Genomic DNA, 26,824 nt, shown 5'->3' with positions numbered 1-26,824 from the left:
AAAGTGCTGTGCTTTTTTTTTTTTTAAACCAGTGAAGTGAGATTTTATATAATAGGCTATAAATTTGATTGCTGGGAAAGTAGCAGATAGAAATTTGTAATACGAAAGTTGTACTTTAGTATTTTGCTGACCATTGGCTTTTGAAAAAAAGTTTCTGGGGTAGCTCGGTGGCATGGTGAATCAGGAGGACCTGAGTTCAAATCTGGCTTCAGATACATAACACTTACTAGCTATGTGACCCTAGGCAAGTCACTTAACCCTATTGCCTCGCAAAACAAAACCAAACAAAAAAACAACAACATTTTTCAAGTGTGCTGTGCTCCAGACACTGTGCTAAGGACAAGGGAAATCGAGAAAGGCAAAAAACCATCTCTGCCTTTAAGGATTTTACAGTCTTGTAGTAACCAACTCCATATTTGGGGTGCTACTTCTGTTGAGCTGAAATTTGCCTCCTTATCTTGGACATACTCTTCCCTTCTGGAGTCATAAAGTACACATCTGATGCTCGTTCCAGGTGTTTGAAGTCACTGATTGTGTTTCTTCCTTCTTTCCAGCCTAAATATCCTTAGTCCTCAGTTCTTCCGTATATGATCCATGGTGTTGCGTATCCCCACCATCTTGGTTCCTGTGTTATAGTTTGCCAGTGTCCATCCTAAGATGTAACATCAGAGGGCAGCTAGGTGGCACAGTGGACAGAGCACTGGCCCTGGAGTCAGGAGGACCTGAGTTCAAATCTGGCCTCAGACACATAACACTTACTAGCTGTGTGACCCTGGGCAAGTCACTTAACCCCATCACCTAGCCCCCCCCCCCCCAAAAAAAAAGATGTGACATCAAACCCAACACTCTAGTTATAGTCTAGAGTAACGGTTCTCAAACTTTTCTGATCTCAGGAGCCTCTTACACTCTGAGAAATTATTGAGAACTACCTCTCCCTTAAGAGCTTTTGTTTTTGTGAATTATGATTATTAACATTTACTGTATTAGAAATGAAAACATCTTAGTATTATTGTGAAAATAGTTTTGATCTTGAGGACCCTCTTTTTATTTTATTTTATTTTTTGGGGGACCCTCTTTAAAGAGTCTTGGGGACCTCCAGGTGAACTTGGGTCACATTATGAGATCCCCTGGTCTGGTGAACTTATTACCTCCCTTGTTCTGTTTCTTTTTTCCTTTTCATGGAGGAGTACCTTGGATACTGGAATTGAATATGTCTTTACCATTGGAAAGACCCTCTAGAAGTAGAATGATTCTCTTTCTGTTTTTTTTTTTTTTAATAGGGAATGCAGAGGGCCACGAATGTGACTTACCAAGCACATCATGTCAGCAGGAATAAGCGAGGTCAAGTGGTGGGGACCAGAGGCGGATTTCGTGGTTGTACAGTTTGGTTAACAGGTACAGTCAACCAAAGCAAATTAATTTTTATACCAAGCACAGACACTGTAAGTAGACTGTTCCACAGACCTCTACGTAAAGCAATTTTGTGTGCTTTCACTTAGAGAGTTTTGGTTGTTTTGGTGGTGGTGGGGTGGGTGGGAGGCTTTGAATCACTGAGTCAAGGGGCAGGAGCCGGAGAGAGAGAAAGAGAGAGTACAGTACTGTGAAGTTAACATGGATGTTTGGTTTTTTGTTTTTGTTTTTGTTTTTTTTTTGGAATGTGGATTTCTTTCAGAATTCTTTACAAAAAGTGGAATTTGTATAATTCGAATTTCCATAAAGTGAGAACTATCTGTAGGGTCGTCTAGAGTAGTGGTTCTCTAAATGTGGTCTGCAGACCCCCTTTCTTAGGGGTTCCACGAGGCCCCAACTATTTAAACATATTGACGTCTAAAACAATTTAAACATATAAGCTATTTAATATACTAGGATGTTATCTATTAAAATCTCTTTTACAACTATATATTTGTGGGAACAATTTTCTTCATATATCAACTAAAAAAAACCATTTCAAACAGATTTACTGTGAAAGCAGAAATGAGAATCCAACTGCCTTCTATTAAATTAGACTTTAAAGATATTAGCAAAAATATGTACATGGCACTCTTAATTTTTTTTTTTGCTTTGGAAAATAGTTATTTTTCTTAAAAATATGTTAACATGTAATGGGGATGGGTTTACTATTCTTATTTTTAAAGGAATATATAAATATTTTTTAAATTATCAGTTTTAATTTCTAATATGGCAAATATTGGTAGATATAAACCACATAAATAAAAGCTTTTTGGGTTATCAGTAATTTTAAGAACATAAAGGGGTTCTGAGTTCAAAAAGTTAGAGAACCACTGATTTAGAGAACACAGAATTATTCTAGAAACGCAGGTTTGGAGTTTAGTTCTTGGTTTCTGCTTTTGAGTCTCTGTCTCTGAGACTTTATGCACATTACATGAAAGTTTAATACCTGAAAGTTTCATGTGGGCAGCTAGGTGGTGCAGTGGATAGAGTGCTGGGCCACGAGTAAAGGAAGACCATAGTTCAAGTCTGGCCTTGGAGACTAAATGTGTGACCCTAGGCAAGTCACTTAACCCTGTTTGCCTCAGTTTCCTTAGTTGTAAAATGGGAATAATAATAGCACTTACCTCCTAAGGTTGTTGTGAGAAACAAATGAGTTAATATTTGTAAAGCACTTAACATGGTACCAGGTACAGAGTAAGTATTCTATAAATGTGATTGTTATTATTACTACTTGCTGCTGAGTTTCAGTCATGTCTGATTCTTCCTGACCCTGTTTGGTGGTAAGGATAGTTGTATCTTTCCTTTTCTAGAGGGATACTGTGAGAATAAAGGTAATTTGTAATGTGGGAAGGGTAAAGGAGTAAGCGTATCCACCTTAAAGTTTTATTCGGGGAAAATCTCCAAAGTGAAGCTTAGGTATGAGTTGTGATTAGGTTTCGGCAAATGTGGGTAATAGAGTCCCCAACTCCCACAAGAATAGGAGTCAGTGTGCAATACTGGTATCAGTTAAGGGACAGACTTTATTTCACCTACTACCAAAAAAAATATGTATATATATGTGTGTGTGTGTGTATATATATGTGTATGTATATATATGTGTGTGTGTGTATATATGTGTGTGTGTGTGTGTATATGTGTGTGTGTGTATATGTATATATATATACACATATATATTATATATATGAGACTCACAGGAGCCTATGGACAAATACCGAAGCATAAAATTACTCAAATAATACCTCGTTGGGCTTCTGACTGGGGTACGTGGTACTTACGAGGAGGGCATAGCTGGATTCCGTGATATAAAAATAAGTGAGTTAGGGATGGTATCTTAAGGAATCGCCAGCTACTGGAAACTGTTAGAATGTGTCTGCCTCCACCTCTTCCCGTTCCTCTGTTGGACTGTGAATGAGCATCCCCATGAATTAGGGTGAATATGAAGAACGTGTGGAAAGGGAGTGTGGGTTAGCGATGGCGATCACATTGCTTCGGTGGAATCAAAACCTTTCTGGTAAGTTGATGGACATTATGGAAACTGGCCTTTGGTTCCCTTTTGTCGCTCTTTTTCCCATCCTACGGTAATATAATTTAAAAGAACATACGTTTTTCTTTTTAAATGAGGAAACTTCAGTAAGGCTATAATGACAACAGCAGAGTCCAAAGGGAACATTTGAAATTTAACTGAGTAGCACTCAGATGTGAAAATTAGTTAAGTTCTTTTGTAGATGGATCCTTGGTGACTTCTAGATTATCTTCAGTTATGTATGCAAGTGTTATTACAGATACACCTTTTTATCACTTCAGAATTACACGTCTTCTTTCAGAGATAGCTGCTGATGTAATGAAGTCTTTCTTTTGTTAGATTTTATTTTTGTTGGTGTTGTGAGTAAACAGTGGAAGATAAGTGGTGTCATATTATTCCTTAGACATCTTGGTGCTGCAGCTCACAGAGTGCTGGACTTGAAGTTAAAAAGACGTGGGTTTAAATCCTGCCTCAGATATTTGCTGGCTGTGTGACCCTGGGCAAGTCACTTAATCACTCATCAACCTCAGTTTACTCACTTGTAAAATGGGGACATTAATAGCACCTACTTCATGAGGTTGTTGTGTGAGGATCAAATGAAATAACATCTGTAAAGTGCTTTGCAAATATTAAACGTTATAAATTCTAGTTACTGTGACATCATAATTATTTTTCTTTGGTAGTAGCTTTCACAAACCCATGTTACATATGAGGTCTAAGCCAGGAAGTCTTAACCTTTGTTGTGTCCTGGACATCTCTGGCTACAACATAAAATACATCAGAATCTGAAGGAAAAAAATTATCGAAATAGCAAAATATTTAAAAAATAAAAAAAAGCAAGTTCACAGATCCCAGGTGAAGAACCCCTGGTCTAAACTGCACTTGATGATTTTCAACTCCTAGGTTTGTCTGGAGCAGGGAAGACCACAGTGAGCATGGCGTTGGAGGAGTACTTGGTCTGCCATGGTATCCCGTGCTACACTCTTGATGGTGACAACATACGTCAAGGTCTCAATAAGAATCTGGGCTTCTCGCCAGAAGACAGGGAAGAAAATGTCCGTCGCATTGCAGAGGTTGCCAAGCTCTTTGCAGATGCGGGCCTGGTGTGTATCACCAGTTTTATATCTCCTTATACCCAGGTAGGTGTCTTGCCTTGTATAGTCTTTTTTTTTTTTTTTTTTGGTGACACTTTTTAGCTCTAAAAGAAGCAAAGAAAGAAGGCAGATTATAAAGCATTAAAAATTAAAAGGCTTACTGTAGTGATGGGCAGCTCGGCGGCACAGTGGATAGAACATTGGTCTTGGAACCAGGAAGATTCATCATTATGAGTTAAGGGAGGCCTCAGCCACTTAACATTAGCTGTGTGACTCTGAGCAAGTCACTTAACCTTGTTTGCCTCAGTTTCTCATCTGTAAAATCAGCTGGAGAAGGAAATGGCAAACCACTCCAGTATTTCTGCCAAAGAAAACCCACAAAAAGTCGGACACAACTGAAATGGCTAAACAGCAGGAATGACTGGTTCAGTGTATGACCTCCTCACATCCAGCTCGGTAAATCCCATCTTATAAAATCCCAAGTTTGGGTATTCTTAGGTGTGATAGAATTTCGGAGCCATGTGACCAAAGAATGCATTAAAGACATTCTTTCAGAGATTATTTTTGATGAAAGCCTGTTGCATTGGGAAAGTAGTGAATTGGGTTCTTCCAGATATTTTTATGACTATTGATGCAGTGGGGTCATTCTCCTAATGGTTCACGGATCCTATAGAGACTAGATTTTTAATCTTTGGTTCATCTTTGTCCTTCTTCTTTATCGTCTTAGGGATAAATATTGTTTGTAAATGCTGGACATAATTTGAGATTGACTATATTTCCCATATTACTTACAATTGATGTATTTGTTTACATGACTGACACGATCTTTATAAATGGGCTCCTCACTCTTTTTGTGTGGAGGGCTCGCCTTTCCTGACCTCTGTTCCCCTGCAACCTTTAGATTTCTTGGACAAGATAGGGGGATTGATTGGCTAACCGTGACTGATGGTGAGCTAGCTTTGGTATAGTGTACTTTCCCAGACCATTACCTTTACTCTAGCTGTACTCTATTCCCTTCCCAATCTCAACCCTATAGTGAACAGGGTCAGCTATACACTGGGCTCTGTTCTCAGATCCGTCGCCTTCTTGTCACGTCTCCTCTCATGACTTGATAAACCCCAAACGTGGATTACTCCCACCATCTACCTATTCTGTTCTTACAGAAGTTTAGTCAGAGAAAGGCATTGCAGAATTTAGTCAGATGAGGCCATGAAATCATGGTGACTGGATCCACTACAAATTTGTGTTATCTAATATCAACTGAGCCCTCATTGTAGCAAGGCAGTCCTTTTACCCTTCTCATACTGAGGCTTGCCTGCTCCATTTCTCTTCTCCTGACTCCTACAGCATCTCCTCCTTCCCATTCTCTCGCCTCTTATTTTGTAGAGAAAATCAAAGCTATTTGCTCTAAGCCTGTTTTTCTTTTCTTATCTCACAATCCCTTGACTTCATCTCCTATAACCTACCTTATAGCTTGTATGTAGCTAGCATATTTCTATAGCACCAGCCATCTGCCATGTGCTTGTTAATTGCTTTACAGATATTATCTCATTTGGCTCTTATTTGATCCACCTGAGAGACAATTGCTATTATTATGCTTATTTTACAGTTGTGGAAACTGAGGCCGAGTTTAAATGATTTGCCCAGAGTCGCAGAGCTAGTAAGTTGTCTGAGGCCAGATTCAAACTCGGGTCTTCTTGTCTCCAGGCCTGGTGCTTTAGCTACTACTGCACTTAGCCGCCCCTTCACTCCTCCTTCATTCCAATCTGTAATGAAGAGTTAACCCTTCTTACCAAAGCCAGTCTCTGTACATGAACCTTTGATCCCCTCTCACCTTCCGTTCTCCTGCAGGTTGCCCCTATCGTGCCTATCTCTAATCTTCAGTCTCTCCCTATCTACTGATTTCTTTCCTGCTGCCTGCAAATATGCTCAAGTCTCTTCCATCCTTAAAAACCCAACAAAGCACTAGAACACTCTCACTAGATCTTACTGTCCTTGTCCTATGATCTGTCTTGTCTTTCTGAGCCAAACTCCTTGAAAAAGCTGTCTATATTTATCCCTCTTCCTGTCTTCTCACTCTCCTCTGAAACCCTCAGAATTTGATTTCTGACTTTATCAATCAACTGAAACCTTTCTCTTCAAAATTACCAATCTTAATGACCAAATCTGATGGCCTTTTCTTATTTCTCACCCTTCTTGACTGCAGCATTTAAGACCATTGACCATCCTCTTCTTGGGAGTCCTTCAACTCACTGATTTGTTGGGTTTTTTTTTTTTACATTTTTTTTTTTCTGTTTTAGTCAGTTGGGGTTAAGTGACTTGCCCAGGGTCACACAGCTAGTAAGTGTCAAGTGTTTGGTCTTTTTTTTTTTTTAGTTGATTTTATTGAATTTCTTTTTTTAAAAAATTTTAAATGGTATTTTCCCCCCAATTACATGTAAAGATAGTTTTCAACATTCATTCTTTATAAGATTTTGAGTTCCAAATTTTTCTCCCTCCCTCCCCTCCTGCCTCTTCAAGACAGCAAGCAATCTGATATAGATTATACATGTCCTCCCTGGGTTTTCATGTCACTGTTCTGCCTGCCTCCTTTTAGGTGTCCTCTGCTGGATCATCCACCATGTCATGCCCCCTAAGTGTAGGTGGTTCCCCAGGGGCTCTGTCTTGGGCTCTCTCCTCTTTACTCTCTACCCTCTCTGACTTGGTGAGAGCTCCTATTGGTTCCATTATCTCCCTGCAGATGGCTCAGGCCTTCTGCCTGCTCACTCCATCTCTCTGCTCCAGGTATTTTCTTGGGCTGCTCCCCCCCCCCCGCCCCCATGCCTGTAGTGCATTCCCTCCTTCATTGACCTCGCTGGCATCCTTTAAGTCCCAACTAAAATCCCACCTTCTACAGGAAGCCTTCCACAGCTCCTCTTAAGTCCAATGTCTTCCCTCTGTTAATTACTTTCTATTTATTTAGTGTATAGCTTGCTTTAGATATGTTTGTTTGCATGTTGTTTCCCCCTTTAGATTGTAAGCCCCTTAAGGGCAGGGACTGTCTTTTGCTTCTGTTTTATTGCTATTGCTTAGCACAGTGCCAGGCACATAGTAGACTCTTAATAAATGTTTATTGATTAATTGATATATGTAGCCCTAGTCTCTTGATCTACTGTGCCATGAACTGCCTGTTGGACATTTCAGCTGAATGTTCCATAGCATCTCAGACGTGTTCAGAACAGAATTCTTTTTCTTTCTCTCCAAACTCACTCCTCTTCCAGACTTCCTTATTTTTTCATATGTACCACCATTCCATCCTTCCAATCACTTAGGTTTGAAACCTCTGTGTCATATCCTCAACTACTCACTCTCACTCACCTAACATATAATTACGCTCAGTTGCCAAAACTTGTTTTTTTCCATCTCTGCCATATGCCTCATCTAGTCTCCTCTTCTCCACTCACACATCATCACTGTATATAGCTACTGTATCACTATATATGTACACACACACACACACACACACACACACACACTATATCACTACTATAATAGCCTTTTAATTAGTCTCTATGCCTCAAATTTCTCCCCATTGCAATCCAGTCTATACACAGCCACCAACATATTTTTACTAAGGACAGATCTAATTAAGTCACACTCAGTAAACTCTAGTGACTCCCTATTATCTCCAGAATTAAATATAAGCCCTTCTGTTTGGTATTAAAGCTTTTTACAACGTGGCCCTATTCTGTCTTCTCCAGCTTCCCCCCACCCCGTGCACACTGGCCTTTTTGAATGGTCTGTTCTCCATACTGGGAATGTACTCTTACCTTAGAATTCTTAGGTTGCCTTCAAATAACACAGTTCAAGCGCCATCATGTTTATGAAGCCTCCCCTGATCTCTTGGCTGCCAGTATCTTTCCCTGAGGTTGCTTTGTCCCTGCTTTGGGTGGGTTTAGTATATGGCTGTATATTCACGTGTCATCTCTTCTGTCTGAATGCCAACTCCTTAAGAACAGGTGTGGTTTCAGGTGCCCGACACAGAGCATTTGCTTAATGATGCTGATTTTTTTTTTTATTCCCTTTAAGGATGATGCAATTCAGTTTTTAGTCATTTAGACCTTACTTGGACTTTTGTCTGTGTAACATGCCACTGGTGCCATGGGGGAAGATAAGTGTACTTGAAGAAGTCTACCGAGATGTATTCCATAAATTTGAATCATATTTCCTGTTTGTTTGGGGAAATATTTTCTATTCGTTGAAAACCACCCTTATTTGTTCAAGATTAGCGGATAGCTAATTGTGGTGTTTCATGATTTTCACATATGTTATCTCAACTTGATCTTTAGAGTAAACTGGTGTAGGAGTACAAGTGAAAGTCCCATTCCGGAAAAGATGGAAACGGTGGTTTCCAGAGGCGTAGTCCTGTTTTCTCATGCTTTGTTGAGTACTTGCTCTCTAAGGCCTTGGAAGGGAAATGCTTCTTACGGGTCCATTTGTTTTTGACCTTATCTTTGTTGTCTTTTAGATTTTTAGCTCCAAGGCCTGAGTTTTGCTTTGGGAAACATTTAGTCCCAGTCCAAGTTGAGATAAAGCATTTATATGTCTACTAAAATTTCCATCCCTTGGGTGAAGGGAAGTTCTGAGAGCCTGTTCAAACCTAGTTCCTCTCCTGAGTTTTGTGACCTTGGCAAATCACTTAGGAAACTAGATAAAAAAGCCCACAGGCTTAATTCCTTGAGGTAACTAATAATTGATAGTAAGTAGCATTTTTAGAGTGCTTTAAGCTTTGCAAAGCAAATATTAACCCATTTGATCCTCCCAGCAACCCTGGGAAGGAAGTGCTGTTAATATCCCCATTTTACAGATAAGAAAACAGAGGCCAACAGACATTGAAGGAGTTGCAGAGGTCTTGCCCAGTGACTTGCCCTTATTTAATACCCAGTTGTTCCCTCTGACCTTAGCCCAGTCTCTGGGATTCCAACTGGGCTTGTTGATGGCTTATCTGTAATATTAATAGCTAGCATTTATATAGTGCTTTTCAAAATGCTTTACAATTATTATCTTATTTGATCCTCTTAGCAATCCTGAGAGGTAGGTGCCCCACAATTTTACAGTTGGGGAAACAGAAGTAGACAGTGGAGAGAATTGCCTAGGGTCAAATACCTAGTAAATATCTGAGGCAGGATTAGAACTCAGGGCCCAGCACTCAGTGCACACTGCTGTTTCGGCGCACTAAATGCGTGCAGATGAATGCACATCCATAGTTCTGTGGGCTTGTCAGTGAGGCTGTGTCTGCTCCTGCAGGCTCACCCTGGGCAGAGGAGCCTTGAGGCCTTCAGTGTGTTCACCTCTCATGGTGACAGCACCTTTCTTTGGTGGATTTAAATAGTTTTCTGTATGCAGAAGTACTCTTCTGCCCCCTTTCTGCATTAAACTGTTCCATATGAAGAGGGCTCTAAAGAGACAGCATTGGTCTTTATATTTTCTTTGCTGTGAAATCTTTCATGGCTTCTCGCTGTCCGAACCACTGAAGCCCAGCGTCAAAGGCCCTGGCGTCCACTTTGACTGCGTGCGGTTGGCCTTTCTTGCTATGTTTCTCCTCCATACGGTCCCCGGAGCCAAATTGTGCTGCTCCTCAGTGATGTTGCATGCTTTTCACCCTCATTCAGCCTATGTCTTACTGTCTAGAATGTGTCATTGTGTCTGTCTGTTAAAGTTATACTAGGCCTTCAAAGCCAAGTTCAAATGCCATTCAGTGAAAACTCTCCTTCTCATAGCTGGATATGTGCTTATGTGTTCGTTCTTCTCTCTCTCTTTCTCTCTCTCTCTCTCTCTCTCTCTCTCTCTCTCTTTCTCTCTCTCTCTTTCTCTCTCCCTCCCTCCCTTCTTCTCCCTTCCTCTCCCTCTCTCCCCCCTCAATTTCCCTCCCACTCTCCCCCTCTTCTCCCCTCTTTTATTCTCTTCTTTTCCCCTATCTCCTTCTCTCTCTTTGCCTCCCTCCCTCCCTGTCTTTTGTCCTCTTTGTCTCTCGTATGCCTTTCACTCTTTCTTTCTCTCCCTCCCCTTCTCTCTCCCTTTCTCCTTTCCTTCTCTCTCCCTCTCTCTCTGACTTTGTTTCTCTCTGTCTCTCTTTCTTGCTCTGTCAGTCTCTGTTCCACTCTCTTGCTTTTACTCTGTGTCTCTGTCTCTGCCTGTTGCACTATCTCTTGCTTTTTTCTCTCTGTCTTTGTCTCTTATTTGAACTCACATAGCCTTCCTTCTTGTACTTTGTATCACAGTTGTCTGAATTATCTCCATCATTTCACTGTAGGCAGGAGCTATATCTATTGTGTATTTATTTATTTTCCTTCTCAGCACCTAGCACCAAAGCTTCCTCATAGTAAGTGACCAAATAAATGTCTTTTGAATTTTCATTTTTCTTCTGTGAAAGTTCTTCCATAAGAGAGGTTTTATCTTGCCCCAAGATCTTCCAGTATTTGGGTAAACATATCTTTTTCTGAACTTGTACTTTGAAGCCTCGGTGGGTTTTGTGGTTTGGGTGACTGCTAATGGGACACAATGACTTGGTTTTCATAGAGCCAGATAAGGACCATCTGCAGTGATGGTGCCCTTCAGTGTCAGACGGGTCATTGGCATCTCGAAGATTAGAAGGGATCTTGGCCAAGCCCACAGCAGAAGAATGTGTTTGTTGGGTTTTTATTTTTTTAATTTTAACCTCACAAAATGCTTTCTTTTCCCTAAGGATCGTAATAACGCAAGGCAGATTCATGAAGGGGCAAGTTTACCATTTTTTGAAGTGTTTGTCGATGCTCCTCTGCACGTGTGTGAAGAAAGAGATGTCAAAGGACTCTACAAAAAGGCTCGAGCTGGAGAAATTAAAGGTAAGCAAGGATGGCGCTTTCTTTTGTCATGAGGGGTTTACCTTAGTAACCACAGCTGAAGTCGACAGTGTGGGCACATGGGCGGGGCTCATGTCACTCCCCAACTTAATAAACTCCCATGGATCCCTATTGCCTGTAGAAGCAGAGGCCATCTCCAGTCCTGATCTATATCTGACCACTGGACCCAGATGGCTCTGGAGGAGACAGTGAGGCTGGTGACTTTGCACGGCTCTGCCTTACTTACTTCCAGTTCACTTGCAAGTCATGGCATCAACTTCCTGACTTCATAGTCCTCTTTGAGAACGAAGGATAAGCAGCAGTTGGGAGCAAATACAAATGCCCGTTGGAGATCTTCAAGCCCTTCACAACTATGACCAGGCCTTCCTTCCCTCTGTATCTGTGCCTCTGCCTCTTAGAATCTCTAATTTCCTCTTAGGACTCAGCTCAGGCTCCACTTTCCACATGTGAGACCTTTCCTGAACCTCTTTTCTCTCTTTTTTTTCTTTTCTTTCTTTCTTTCTTCCTTTCTTTTTTTTTTTTTGAACCTCTCACATAATATTGGGGAAAATTCCTAAATTTTGTAATCTGAAAATTTCTTGTGTTTGGGTCTGGACCTTGTTTTTCTTTGTATATAGATTTGTATATAAAAGTTGTGTATAAGCATTTGTATATAAAATTCATAGGTCACTGGATGGAGTCTCAAAGGTCAGTCATTTCAACCCATACTTCTCTACAACTTTTCGGACAAGTGGATCACTTGGTCACTTCTTGAAAATCCCTGGTGATGAGGTGACCCCTTCCCCATCCCAGAAAGCTCTCTGCTTTGGGAGGGCTGTAATCTTTAGGAAGTTCTTCATCGTGTCTAACCAAAACTTTCCTCTGCAACTTCACATTATGTGTAGTCTCTGTAACCCCCCTGGGGTTAACGGGATAAGAAAAGATTATCTTCAGATACTTGACAACAGCCATTGTGTTTCCCTCTGGGCTTTTGGTAGGCCCCCCCCCCCCCTTTTGTTAATTATCTCTGTTTCCTTCGTTCCCCTGTGGTTAATCTTCAGTCCGCTTGCCTGCCTGGTTGCCTTTCTCTCGATGTGTTCAGTTTGTCATTTTACCAGGGGTGGAGTCTGGGAGCATTTTAGGAATTATGGGCTCTGGGCACAGAGGGTACACTTTGCCTACTTTTTATTGGAGCCTGGTTCCCTCTGACAGGACAGATTTCTTTTTGCCTTGCCCAGGGACACTTCTGAACTCTTTTCCCTGTATTATAATGAATTCCAGTCGGTGGACTTGTGTTCATGGCTCACCCCTGGCATTTACTACCTGTGTAATAGTGACCTGTGGTGAGCCATGTAATCCCTCTAGGACTCAGTTTGCTCATCTGTAACATAAGGGTAGTGGACTAGATAACCTCTCATGACCTTTCCAAATCTAGATCTGTGATCCTATGAACCTAAAATTCCTTGGGTCAGTAATTACTGAGATTCCCTCTCCAGTGAAACCCCATTTCTCTTTAAACTGATATTTACAAATATCCGACTGACTGGACCACCCGGCCGTTCAGTTCTCTGAGCAAAACATTATAATTCCAGGAGGAAAGCCATTAAAATCCTAATTGACCCAGACATTCTCTTGAATAACAATAGTAATAATGATAATAATAATAAGCATAAATCCATAGTTCTTTAAGATTATCTCATTTGATGCTCAACACCTTTGTGGAATAGATATTCCAGGTAATATTCCCGTTTTACAGATGAAGAAACTGAGGTTCAGCAGAGTGAAATCACCTGTTGGGTGAAGTAGAATTTGAACCCGTGTCTCCTTAACTCTAGGTTTAGCACTCTCTGCATTCAGGCATTGCTTCCTCTTTGACACCTGCTGGAAATTTATTTTTCTTATTATTGAGACATCTGATCTCTCCTTGATTTCTTGGCGGTTTAGTGTCTCTGGAGTTAGAGGAAGCCCCGAGGGGAAGCTGCTACTCTTGAATTCATTAAACCCAACAAGGAGAAATTGGCCCGTGATATGGGAGGTGAGAGGACTTTAGGAGAAAATGATTAACTTGGTTTAACGAGCACTGATTCAGTGCCTGCTGGGGGCCGGGGCTAGTGGACAGAGAGCTGGTCTCTGTCCCTCCCATGTTCAAGTGCCAGGTACTGGCCGTGTCACACCCAGGCTGCTCTTTAAGGTTACAAGCTTCTGGACATTTGTTTGCTCATCTGCATTGGCACAGGGAGTTATTTACTTGGGGATTTCTTGCCGAGATGAAAAAGCTTATCTGGACCAGAAGTGTGCCAGGTGGTGGAGACAGAAGGACAGATAGGAAATGAGGCCTACTTTCAGGGTGGAGAAGTGGTTAGAATGGTGGGCCTGGAGTCAGGAGGACCTGCATTCAAATCCAGACCCTGGGTAAGTCACTTATTTTCTGTCTGCCTCAGTTTCCTCAAGTGAGAAATGGAGATCATAATCACACCTCCCCCTCAGGGTGGTTGTGAGGATCAAATGAGGTAATATTTATAAAGTATGTGGCATAATGTCTTGTACTTAAGGCCCTGTACCCTGCTCTTACCTTCCTTTTCTGCTTTAATTACTCTTATTTTTGCCATTTTTTTTTTAAAGCGTCCTAGTTAAGCTGGACTGTCTGCTGTTTCTCAGGTTTGACATGTTCTCCCATGCTTTCGTGCAGTTGTACAGGTTGCTCCCATTCCTAGAACTCACTACTTCTTATCTCTGCCCATTGGTATCCTTTTGTCCCCTCAAGGCTTAGTTCAAGGGCTCTCCGCTCCGTCAATCCTTCCCTGTCCCTCCAGCTGAATGTGGCCCCCTTCTCTCTCGTCCCCTTCACAGTCCATCTTCTCTTAGACTTCCTTGAAATACATTTTGTATTCCCCTCTAGTAGACTTTAAAGTCTTTGGGGAAAGGAATTCATTCACATCTCTTTCTGAGCATCTAGTGCAGCATCTCCCACAAAACTGGTCTTGCTAAATGTTATGTAAAGTAACTATGACCCTAATTAGTTAGTATGTGTTGAGAAACCTGGAGAGTGGAAGGGACCAAGAGATTTGAGATGTGCAAATGTAGCCTGGTATTTAAAAAAAAAAAAAAAGATGAAGGAAGTGGATTCTGGAGGCTAATGACCAGCACCTTCACATAAATTCCTGGTAAAATTCTAGAACATTATCACATGGGAGGCTGGTGAATGTTTAGAAAAGAAAAGAATATAGTAATTAGGAGCCAAATCATTTTCAGAGTTAATGTTCTTTTTTGGTAAAAAGTTACTCAGCTGGCATTTATATAACTCTTTAAGGTTTGCAAAGCGCTCTGCAAATACCATTTTATCTCACAACAACCCTGAGAGATAAAGCTTTTATGATTGCTGTTTTACAAAAGAGGAAACTGAGGCAGAAAGGTTAGAACCTGACTTGCCCAGGGTCACACAGCCAAGTGGCTGAGCCAGATTTGAGCTCTCAGCGTCCTGACTCCCAAGTCCAGTGCGCCCCCTCACACCTCAGGCAGTCCAGTGCCGTCCTTGCCATTCTTCTGGTAAGGAGACTTAGATTGAGGAAGTTAGTGACTGGTAGGTGGTTCCGCAGTGTCTGAGGCAGGATTCAAACTCAGGCTTCTTGGCTCCTTATTTTACAAATGAGATCTGTAACAGAGGCTTGGTGAGACAGAGAGGTTAGATGGCTTAACCTGAGGTCACACAACTAGTAAGTGTCTGAGGCTAGATTTGCACTCGGGTCTTTCTGATTCCAAGACCAAGAATCAGAACTGTACCATGTTGCTGCCTGTCTGGGTTGATAGCAAAGCTAATATACATTGCTTGAAGAGCTAAGGAGTAGACTTCATTAGTAAGTCTCTGTGGTTCAGCTCTAATTCTGTGATCCTCTGGTGTACTGTCACAGAGTAGTTATGATCTGTGGCTATAGTGGCAAAATCAGAGCTCCTTGAAGTATTTTTTAAAATTTTATTTTATTTTTTGGTTAACAAAAACCTATTCTTTCCTACCCCCAATCTTATTGGGGGAAAAAAAACCCCTTGTAACAATTGTGCATGGTCAAGCAAAAATGTTTATCAGGTAAAGAACAATTAGATCGGTCCAATAATGCAGCAGGTTATCTGGTTGAAGTAGTGACCCTACTGTCCTTGGAGATTTTCTAGCAGGAGGACAGGTAATCATGGGTCACAGGCACTATAAGAGGGGACCGCTGCAGTGGGAGCTTGGACTTCATGAGTGCTAATATTCCTTCCAGGTCTGTCTCTGTTACAGACTCTTGACAAAAGCTTCTCCGTAGTGGTTGTCATTAGCATTTGAGAGATGAATGTTATCACTCCTCATAGAGTTATTGCCTGTGTATTTAAATACGGGATGAGTCAGTGTGATTCTCTCATTCCTGCTGAGGCATCAGAGGCACCAAGTCCCTTTATTGAGGTCACTTAGGGAATACATTAACTGTAGACAGTCCTCTTAACTTTTTGTTGAGTAAATGTTCTAACCACAATCAGTTTTCCCCCTCATTCCTTCTTTGGTATTCATCACCAGAAGGCTGACCGTGCAATGATACATTTCTTTTGGCCATCGCCAACTTTTGAAACCATTTTCAGCAAGGATTCTTAACCTCCTGTGTCATGGACCCTTCTGGCCATCTGCTGAGGTCTATGGACCCCTTCTCAGAATTATGTTTTTAAATGCATAAAATAAAATAAAAAAATACTTACAAAGGAAACCAATTATATTGACATATGGTTAGTAAAATATTACCATCTCCCTCCAAAAAATGGTTCGTAGACCCCAGGTTAAGAACCCTTGACCCAAGGCATTGGGTTGTGACCTTCTTGGGGGAGATCTTGTTATGTCCATACTAATGGTATCATAGATCTTTTGAAACAGGTTTATGTCATGATCTGGGAATAAATTCATTTGGAGAAGATTATACGCCTTCTTCCCAACACTTTCTCTTTAGTATTTCAGCTTGTTTTGAGCCTAGGCTGAAATTAAATTATAAGCTTTTGAGGGATGGGACCATATTTTATTTATCTTTGTCTCTCCTTCACTCCCTAATGCATTGTGTCCCACAAAATGAGCACTCTAACTGTGACGTAAAGATTTGTTTGACTGGAGAGTTTTAATGAACACCTTTAGCTGTGTTTTGCCTTAATAACAATGAATTTAAATAGCTTAGTTACATCCCTGCTTTCTGCATCCCAAAGTGGCCTGGTGTGGAATGAGATGCTGCCGAGGTTGGAAAGGGTTTGTGGCCCAACTTAGAATTCTCAAAAGTTGTCTGGGGCATGAAGAGATTGAGTCACTTTCCAAGGGTTCCATAGCCCGTAAGTAATGCATCTTGTAATTTAGTGGAAAGAGATCAGCCACTTCTCTTCTTAGAAATAGAATTTATTCTCACTGCTGTTATTGGTCATTATTAGTACATGTATAATAATCATAAATAACATGCAGATATGCAAAGAGTCTCTGATTTTTAGCAGTGTGGAGGATTTTCTCATATGGGAACTCACTTCTTGTAGATCCCAACCTGGCTGTGACTTACTTGGGAAGTCCTCTGAGTTATTGGAGACACAGAATTTAAGTGATTTGCTTTGTTGGGGTCACAGCTAGTTTCTGTCAAGTTGGGGTTTGAACCCTGGTTTTCCTTTTTCTAATCCTAGGACTCTACCGTGGCATACTGCCTCTTTAATCATAAATATTACTAGTTGTTAACAAATCTCTTATATTTGACTATAATATGTTTTGTGAGAATGGATGGCAAATTTACCTTATGTTTAATTTACGTTTTTGATTTCTGCTCTTTAACGTGTACTAATTGGTTAGAAAGACATGTAGTAGTGTGTTGGCTGGCAGAAGGAAGCCAGGGTAGACTTAAAATTGTCTGTGGGTAATCTCCATTCAGATTTAACAGAGAGCTGACACTGTTGTATTAGCTTCCACCTATACTACTGGGCTTTCTTTGGATTTGGGAGAGAAAGGTAAAAATTACGTGCTTTCCTTGGCTCTGTCCAAGGATCCAGCCAAATTGGCATTTTCTCTCTTCCTCACGCACACACAACACTATTTCCTATCTCTCTGCCTTTATACTAGCTATCCCCCATGCCTGGAATGCACCCCCTCCTTATTTCTGCTTCCTGGCATCTCTTTCTTCAAGATGCAGCTGATGCATGATCTTCTGCAGGAAGTCGTTCCTAATCCCCCTAACTTATAGTGCCGTCCTTTTCAAATTACTTTGTATTTAACTACTTGGCACTTATTTGTATTTTTACTTTTATATTTATTCTGTACATTTTCACATATATCCTTCTTGTTCCCCTTATTAGAGAGTGAGCTCCTACAGTAGGGATGGTTTTATTCACTACATGCCTGGTGCCTAGCATGGTGCCTGGCACATAGCCAGTGCTTGTTAATTGATTCTTATAAACAAACTCTGGCTCACCAATTATATTGAATCCCCATGTCCTCTCAGGCTGTCATGGAAGTTACATAAAATTGTATTTTGATGCACATATTTAACAGAGAAATAAAGCAGAACAGCCCCCTTCTACCCAAAAAACCCACCCGAAGGAAAAACTAGGCCACCCCACCATACTTAAGCAGAAATGTTATGTCAGTGGGCCAGATTTCATTTTGTTGCGTACCTACTTATGTCCAAAGTGTGGCCGTCACCACTGCGATCAGCGAGCAATGAGCGTGAGCTGGAAAACGTGTGTGTGTGTGTTTAAATTCTTTTCTCTCCACTTTTATTAATAGGCTTCACTGGGATTGATTCTGAGTATGAAAAGCCGGAGGCCCCTGAATTGGTGCTGAAAACTGATTCTTGTGACGTGAACGATTGCATCCAGCAAGTTGTAGAGCTGCTACAAGAAAGGGTAAGGAGAGGTCAAGGAGGGGGACATTACGGGGCAAGTGTGCTTATTCTGCCCACATTCTGTCCCCTCTTCCCACATAAGTGAAAGTGAAAAGTGAGAGTCTGAGGCAAAACAAAAGTCATATGTACAAAGTCATGAATTATTATTTTTAAAATTTGATGAAAATGATGCCAAAGGTGACTTATAAGGACAAAATTTAAGTCCAAGAGGGACTCTTTTTTTAAAAAAAAAATTGTTTTATTTTTTGATTTTTTTTTCCAATGAGACAATCAAGAGATGTCTATTTGTCACAATTCTCATTTGATATTAATGATGGAGTTGATGTTTTTTTAATATCTTTTGACCCAAGATAAATATTATTTTTATTTTTTTAATGTTTTTTTTAAATTCATTTTTAAAATTTTGAGTTCAACATTCTTTCCCTCTAACACCTCTTACATTGACAAAGGCAAGCAATGATATGCCCATTATACATGTGAAGTCATGCAAAACATTTCCATATTAGCCATGTTGTAAAAAAAGAAAAGGCAAGAAAACTAAAGAAAGGGAAAAATATGTTTCATTCTGCACTCAGTTCATTCTCTCTCTGGAGGTGAACAGCATTTTTCATCGTGAGTCCTTTGGAATTGTCTTGCATCATTGTCTGGATCAGAGTAACCAAGTCTTTCACAGTTGATCATCCTTACAACATTGCTGTTACTGTCTGCAGTGTTCTTCTGGTTCTGTTCACATAACTTTGCATCAGTTCATACAAGTCTTGCCAGGTTTTTCTGAAACCATTTTGCTTGTCATTTCTCATAGGCCATAGTATTCTACTACAATCACATACCACGACAAGTTCAGCCATTCTCCAGTTGTTGAGCATTCCCTCAGTTTCCAATTCTTTGTCACCACAAAAAAAAAAAACCAACCAAAAAAACCAAAAACCTGCTATAAATATTTTGTACATCTAAATCCTTTTCCTTTTCTTTCAAATTTTTGGGGCACAGACCTAGTTGTGGTATTCAAGGTAAATATTTTCATAAAATGATGGTTGTAATTAAGTCATGTTTTTACTTCAGTGAACAAATAATTTGTTTTCCCATAAGAAAGTTAATGACCCTAATTTAATGAAATGAATTATTCTTCCTTGTGTGTAGATGATAAGATCATAGATTTAGAGATGGAAGGGACCTTTTGATATCATAGGATAATATGATCATAGTTTTAGAGTCGGGAAGGTACTCAGACTCTTGTCTAGTTCAACCTTCTCATTTATTAGATGAGGAAACTGAGGTCCAGAAAGTTTATATGTTATATAAGTTACATAACTTATATATGTTATATGTAATGTTATATATATATATATATATATATTATATAACTTACATAAATTGTCCAGGACTAAACAGATAAATAAGAATAGGTAGGATTTGGACTCGAGTTTTGTGAATAAAGTAGTACTCTTTCCTCTGTATTTATTTCCCCAAGTCTTTATAGGGAAGGAACTGAGGCAGGCCCTGAGAACTTAAGGAAGTAAGCGGCACATTTGAACCCTGATCCTTGGACTCCCCATCTAGCGTTCTTTCCCTTTGTACCACATTACCAAATCAGAGGTTCAGGAGGTTGAGTAATTTTCCTGGTGTTTGCTGCTGTTTTGCCTTCGCCTGTCACTTTCTAAATTTATAAAGCATTTTCATTGAGGCTGTTTCGTTTGCTCCTTTCCGTCCTCCACCCCCATCGCCTCTCCTCACTGGGAGAGTGGCTTTTGCTCTCCTCCTTCTACCGATGAGGAGACGGCTCCCTGAGGATAAGTGCTGAGCAGATCTATCACTCGTATCCAGCAGATTGTCTCGATGGTGGGTACTTCCTTCACTGAGGCAGGATTGCAGCTACTCTGTGACTCGGTAGATGGCCTCTAGTCGTAGTGTCTTCCAAATTCATCACCACCTGGCCATCTCAGTGAATTCTGAACTCTCTGAACTTAGCTAGGCCGATCCTTGGACAGCAGTCAGTCACCTAGCACGGATTCAGCACTTACCATGTGCCAGGTACCATAACCAACCAGTGGAAGTCATGTGAATTGCCTGGATTCAGTAATTCAACAGACTTGCTGCAATTTAACAGATCTACCGTCAGCAAGCATTTATTCAGTGCTTAATATATGCTAGGCAAATAAAGAAACAGGCCATTAGAAATAATATGGATTGCTGTAGTTCAGTAAGAGTGAAGTCAACAAATATTTTATGAAGCCCTTACTGTGTGCCAGGCACTGTGCTAAGCACTTGGAATGCGAAAAAAGGCAAAAATGTGGTTCCTACTGTCAAAGAGTGGACATTCTAATAGTGGAGTCAGCATAGAAGTGATTACATAGATGCTTGATATATACAGTATAAATGGGAGATAGTCTTAGGTCATTGGCTCTTAACCTTTTTGTGTGTGTCCCAGACCCTTTTGACAGTTTGGTAAAACCTATAGACCCCTCCTCAGAATAATGTCTTAAATGCACAAAATAAAATACATAGGCTTGCAAAGGAAACCAATTTATCAATCAGTAAACATTTATTAAGTGCCTGCTATGTTCCAGGCATTGTGCTAAGTTGAAATATAGTTGTAAAAATATTAAAAAAAATAATTTACAGTCTTCAGATGAAGGATCCTCATTTTAGGGGATGAAACTAATGGTCTAGGGGATGGTGGAACGCCTCCTGCAGGAATTCTTGCCAGGCCTGTACTGGAATTTGGTGTAGGACCTCTTGTGACTGTGCTTAGTTGCCTTGGCCTTTGAGAATCGGGATCGCTGTTGGGCCATGATGAAGTGCTAACGTAAGACCACACAGGAAGCGCCTTAAGAAGAGGGATTTTTTTTTTCATTCTTTAACTTTCTATTCCCTGTGTCTAACTCATAGCCTGGTACATAGTAAGCACTTAATGCTTATTGATTGAAATAAAGTTCCATTCTACTTGGAAGAAATTAACTTCTTTAATAGTTGTATGGGATCCTGAGATACTATGAGTGAGTCTGCATGGATGGTATGTGTGTGTGTATACATATATATATATGTATATATGTATATGTATGTGTGTGTATATATATATATATATATACACATATATATGTATATATATAAAAGAAAACCTTGGTTGGAAGACAGCTATGTGTGTCTACATCTGTGCCACCCAGAGAAATTGTCCACCAGGGGTTTTAGAAGAGAAACTTTGAAAGAAACCCTGTTGCTTTTCATCAGTAGGAGTCTCATTTCCTGCCTAAAAAAGTTTCGGGGGCTCACTTATACCCCCTGGTTAAAAATCTAGCCTGACGTTTAAAGTCTGCCGTAACACGGCTTCAGCCTACTTTCCCAGACTTGTTTCTTAGCATTCTCCTTCATGGACTTCACAGTCCAGCCAAAGTGGCCTGCGGGCTTGGATTCACTCCATCCTTACTTCTACTTCTTAGAATCTTTGTTGTTTAATCATTTCAGTTGTGTCCAACTCCTTGTGACCCCATTTGGCAAAGATGCGGGAGTGGTGACTGCTTGTGAGCCCATTTGGTAAAGATACTGGAGTGGTGACTGCTTGTGAGCCCATTTGGCAAAGATACTGGAAGGGTTTGCTGTTTCCTTCTCCACCTTATTTTACAGTTGAGGAAACTGAGACAAACGGGGTGAAGTGACTTGCCCAGAGTCACACAGCTAGTAAGTGTCTGAGGTTGAATTTGAATTTAGGAAGATATGAATCTTCCTGACTCCAAGCCTAGCATTCTGTGCACTATGGCGCCACCTAGCTGCTCCTCTTAGTGTCTTTGCTCAGCTCAGGCTCTACTGTCTACAATCCAGGGGTGGGGAACCCCAAGTCAGGGCTGCACTTGAGGACCTAGAGGGCCACATGTGGCCTCGAGGCCGCAGGTTCCCCACCCCTGGACCCAGACCTTTGCTGACCCTCCAATTTATTAGTGCTTTCATTTTCAATTTATTTTGTATCTACTTATCTATATAAGTTTTGTGTCTTCCCAGTGAAATAAACTCATTGAAGCCAAGGACTGCTTAGTTTTCAATCTCTAGTGCCTGGTGCAGTGCTTTGTGTATGGTAGGCAGTCAATAAATGCTTGTTGAACTGGTTTTTTAGGCCAACAGTATTTCTACTTTAAAAATTTCACAGTTTTAAACATAGTAAACAGTCTCTTAACATTTCCTCCTTTGCTGCACGGAATGTATGGTATTCTTGGCATAGTAATTGCTAAAACTTGTGAAGCTGATTCTATTGGTTAAGCTCTTGAAATCTGTGAGAGATCATATAGTAGCCCTCATAGCTAATTTTAATTGTTTGTATTCCCTAGACATGATTACAGCTAAAATGATTAAGGGCAAAACCATTCAGAATTCCTTTCTCCTTTATAGCCTATGTATCTTTTTCTATACACAACTTCTCTCCCTCTCCCACCCTTTCCCCCCTCCCCCTTTCCCTCTCCCTCTGTCTCTTCTAGTTCAAATCCTACCTTTTAATCATGCCAGCTCTGTGACCGTGTTCATTGCCTATTGGAAGTTCCTCACAACAATGAAATCATGTCTCTGGTCGCCATCCCTGTTTACGTTCTTTTAAAATCTTGGAAGAAACCCTACAGTTTCATAATGTTTAATATATGGATTGACACTGGCACCCTTGTGTAGTCTGTTGTCAGATGGTCATCTGTTATGTATTTAAAGTGTCTTGAGGAAAGAGGGTTGACAGAGGTGTCCTTGTTCTTTCTTTCCCTGTCACTATATTGTGACCTATTATAATTTACCAGTGCCCAGTTAAGTGTATTTTTAGGTTAGATTATCTAGTTTTAACTAAACTAACCCTCACAAAATTGTCAAGCAGCTTAAAAAGATTCTTTCCCAGAAACTGATTGTTGAATATAATACTAATAATGTGGATAAGAACATGGCAGAGCTGACCCTTCTACTCCAAGTGGTACGTCTTTATCACGTTATGAGGTAAAAACAATAATTGTCTAGTCAGGACAAGAAGTCGAAAGCAACCATGAAAATCTTTTGTACCACACGGAACTTCATTGGCTATTTGGGGGCAAAGTCTTATATTTATAGGTGAATGGAACCTATTTCTGTGATAATAAGTGGGCTATCAGTAGTATGTGGCCTGATAGATAGCTTGGAGAAAATAAATACACCTAATCAGTTCCTTTAAGGTAACAGTAACTTTTTAACAGTGAGAAACAATGCTTTTTGAAATGAATGAAAAAGATTCATGCTGAGGAGAAAGCATTTTGGAAAGAGCTGTTTCGAAATAATAAATAGTAATAGCATGTCTATAAGTGCTTTAAAGTTTTATGAGCACTTTGTATGTTAACTCAGATCATCCTTATTTGAAATGTGTCCATCCTTATGGGATTTTATTGCCAAACAATGTAAGTTTGTTACCTATAAAAATTCTCTTATCTGTATTCTTGAAAAACTTGGAAACAGAATTTGAAATGTTTCAATTTTATGAGATTTTGTTGCCAAATGATCTAAGTGTGTTGTTAACCTATAAAAACTCTTTATCTGCATATTTTAAAAATTTGGCAACAGAATTTTCTAACCTGTGGTTTAAAAAAATCTTCCAAATGAAGAGTTTCAGTCAGTTTTACAGTCAATTTTGAACTGATGTGTTGATAATGCACTTCAGTTAAATTAGTGAACAGCTGATTGATATCTGTAAGGATGGAAATTTATGCACTGAATTTCAGCAGCACCTTTGCAGAATTGGTGGCTGAACCTAAAAGATGAATATCATGATTTATTTAGTTATGTGTATGCAAAGCTGTACTTCTTCCACATAGATTTACAGCTCTTTGTGAAGTGTCTGTTTTAGCCATGACCAGATTTTGAAATAACCTCATCTTAGGACCTGGCCTTTGAGTCACTGCATCAAAATAATTAAAACAAATAATGAAGCAAATTCAATCACATTGCTATTAATACTAAGAATTATTAAAAAGGATGAGATATAAAGGAAGTAAGCAATATTTTAAAATTAGTTTTATTGATCAACAATATTAAAAAACCTTTTTGTTCTTTCTAGTTTCCTTTGGATTTTTTTTTTTTACATTTTGTGACATAAAATAGCAGAATAATACATGCAAATAATTTCTAAATAAATATATGAAACGGGAGCAAATGCTTAAAAACTTTTTTTCTTTTTTAACTGTTGGAGATGTAATCAAACAAAAGTTTAGAGAACATTTTTAGAACAATTAGAGGATGATTGACTTTATCTTTTAGGTTGGGGATTACTAGCATATATGGGGAAAATCCTCCAGGTCCTGGATATTAGAGTGTGTATTAGAGTGAAATAACCAATTGCAAAGCATACTATGCCAGTCACTGTGAGGCACAGAGGATACAAATAAAAAGAATGAAGTAATCCTTGCTATTAAGGAATTTACCACTTAATTGGGGGTGGGGCACGAGAAGAGGATAATAAGGACATGTACTTGAGTAGAAACAACATAATGAGGAGGAAAAATACAATAAATTCAAGTTAGGGAAGGAGGGCACCAGCATTTTAGGGATTAGTTAAGATTTCAAGTCCAAGGAGGGGCTTGAACTGCGTCTTGAAGAAAGAAAGGGATTCTGTGGGGCAGAGGTGAGGATGGTGTGCGTTCTAGGCCACTGCAGAGACCCTGGGGTGAGAGATGGAGTACTATGTGAATGACCCTTTTGTCAGGGCCCCAGAGTGTGGGAGGGTGAGCGATATACAGTGAAGCTGGGAAAAAACCAGGTTGGAGCAGGTTGTGAAGGACTTTCAAAGCTAAGTGTAGGGTTATAAGTTTAACCACAAAGCAATAGAATGTCACAGGAGATTTTTGAGTAGGAGAATGGCATGGTTTGATATGTACAAAATGGAAAGTCACTTTGGCTGCTATATAAGGGTAGGACTAGAATGCAGAGAGACAAGGCAAGGAGACCCGTTGTTGTCAAGTCATTTTTCAGTCGTGCCTCACTCTTTGTGACCCCATTTGGGGTTTTCTTGGGAAAGGTACTGAGTGATTTGCCATTTCCTTCTCCAGCACATTTTACAAATGAGGAAACTGAGGCAAACAGGGTTAAGTGACTTGCCCAGGGTCATGCAGCTAGTAAGTATTTGAAACCAGATGCACCACCTAGTTGCCCCTAAGGAGACCAGGTAGGAGGGTGTTTTAATAATCTCGGCAAAAGAGAATAAGGAAATGAAGAGCTGAATTTGTTAGATAGTACCTGAGACGTGCATCCCATGCCCAGATAGATTTTGCAGTGCCTCCTTGAAAACCCGACTTCTCAAATGACAATAATCTTTCCCCTCTGTTTTGCCTTCCCCCTATTCAGCAAAGAAATTAATAAGACATTAATCCTTTTTTTTGTTTTGTTTGGGGGGGGAAGGGGTGATAGATGGACAAACCAGTAGGTGCCCAGGGACCTTCAGTAAACAATCTTTTATTATTAAGCACCTACTGCATGCAGAGGGAGAGTAGATATTGCTGTTCGTGAGAGCAAACCCCAAATATGAAATAGTTTTAGAAAGAAATTTATTAGGTTATTTGGTAGAGGAGAGTGAACTGGAAAGGTGTGGCTCCCTCTTTCAGGGTCTGGAAGGTTTACATTATATAGTATTTAGACAAAGAAACATGAGCCACCTACGTGCAATTAAGCAGTTTTGCCAAGAGGGCAACTTGGAAATTTAAGGTAAATTGAGATGGATATTAGTAAACATAAACAAAAAAAATTTTTTTGGCTCAAACAGAAAGGTTCAGAACACACCTGAAATAAGACCTGGGTCTGTGGATCTGGGAATTGGAGGAATCTAAAATTCCTTGTAACCATCTCCAGCATTCCTGGGGAGTTACTGAGGTCAGGTTCAATCTCTAATCACATAAAGTTGGATTTAAACAGTGTATTAAGTTATCTGAACAGTGTAATAAATGAGAAATAATAATCTACATTTTGGTGTAGTGAGTAGCAGACAGGCTTTGGAGTCAGGAAAATCTGAGTTCAAGACCTTCTCTCAACACATGAGTTCTGTGACCCTGGACTAGTCCACTTACCAGTTCATTTCCTGGGAAATCTCAGAGCCTATCAGTTACAGTGGAAGTTGCATATCTACAGAGATAGGGTCAAAGACACCAAGAAATAGAAAAGGAGACATTCAGTGGGAAAGAAAGAGAAAAGGAAAGAGAAAATGAAGGAGAGAAGGGATATAGGGCCCTCAGCTAGGAGTTGGAAACACAGAAAAAATGAGTCTGACCCTGCAGTATTGAAGCTTGTGTTCCAATAAATGAAGAGATTTGATTACCATTGTTGTAATGTATACCCCAGGCGATGGGAATGCCAGCTTTTCCTTTTGGATACTTTAGTACTCTGAAGAGACTTCATTTTGAAGGGATTTCTGTTTCGAATTGCTCCTTTTAATTCATTTCCATTAGAGAAGGTTTGCTTTGTTTTGTTTTGTCTGAGGAGATTGGGTGTGTATTCTCACACAACCTTCAATAGTGGATCAACCTGTGGATGTTGCTGTCA

General features: G+C 40.1%; 1 protein-coding gene across 1 annotated transcript in view; it reads left to right on the top strand.

Moving 5' to 3' along the window:
• The window catches only part of PAPSS1 (3'-phosphoadenosine 5'-phosphosulfate synthase 1), a 122,118-nt gene that overhangs the window by 20,643 nt on the left and 74,651 nt on the right, over positions 1-26,824 (top strand). The window contains exons 2-5 of the mRNA XM_027837612.1: positions 1,281-1,395; positions 4,379-4,614; positions 11,294-11,432; positions 18,193-18,311. Coding sequence (XP_027693413.1) covers positions 1,281-1,395; positions 4,379-4,614; positions 11,294-11,432; positions 18,193-18,311 — 609 coding nt within the window. The remainder of the gene's footprint in view (positions 1-1,280; positions 1,396-4,378; positions 4,615-11,293; positions 11,433-18,192; positions 18,312-26,824) is intronic.

The sequence above is a fragment of the Vombatus ursinus genome, unplaced genomic scaffold (assembly GCF_900497805.2).
Source record: "Vombatus ursinus unplaced genomic scaffold, bare-nosed wombat genome assembly UNPS02014821.1, whole genome shotgun sequence".
Lineage (NCBI taxonomy): Eukaryota > Metazoa > Chordata > Mammalia > Diprotodontia > Vombatidae > Vombatus > Vombatus ursinus.
This window is presented reverse-complemented; position numbering and strand designations above follow the sequence as displayed.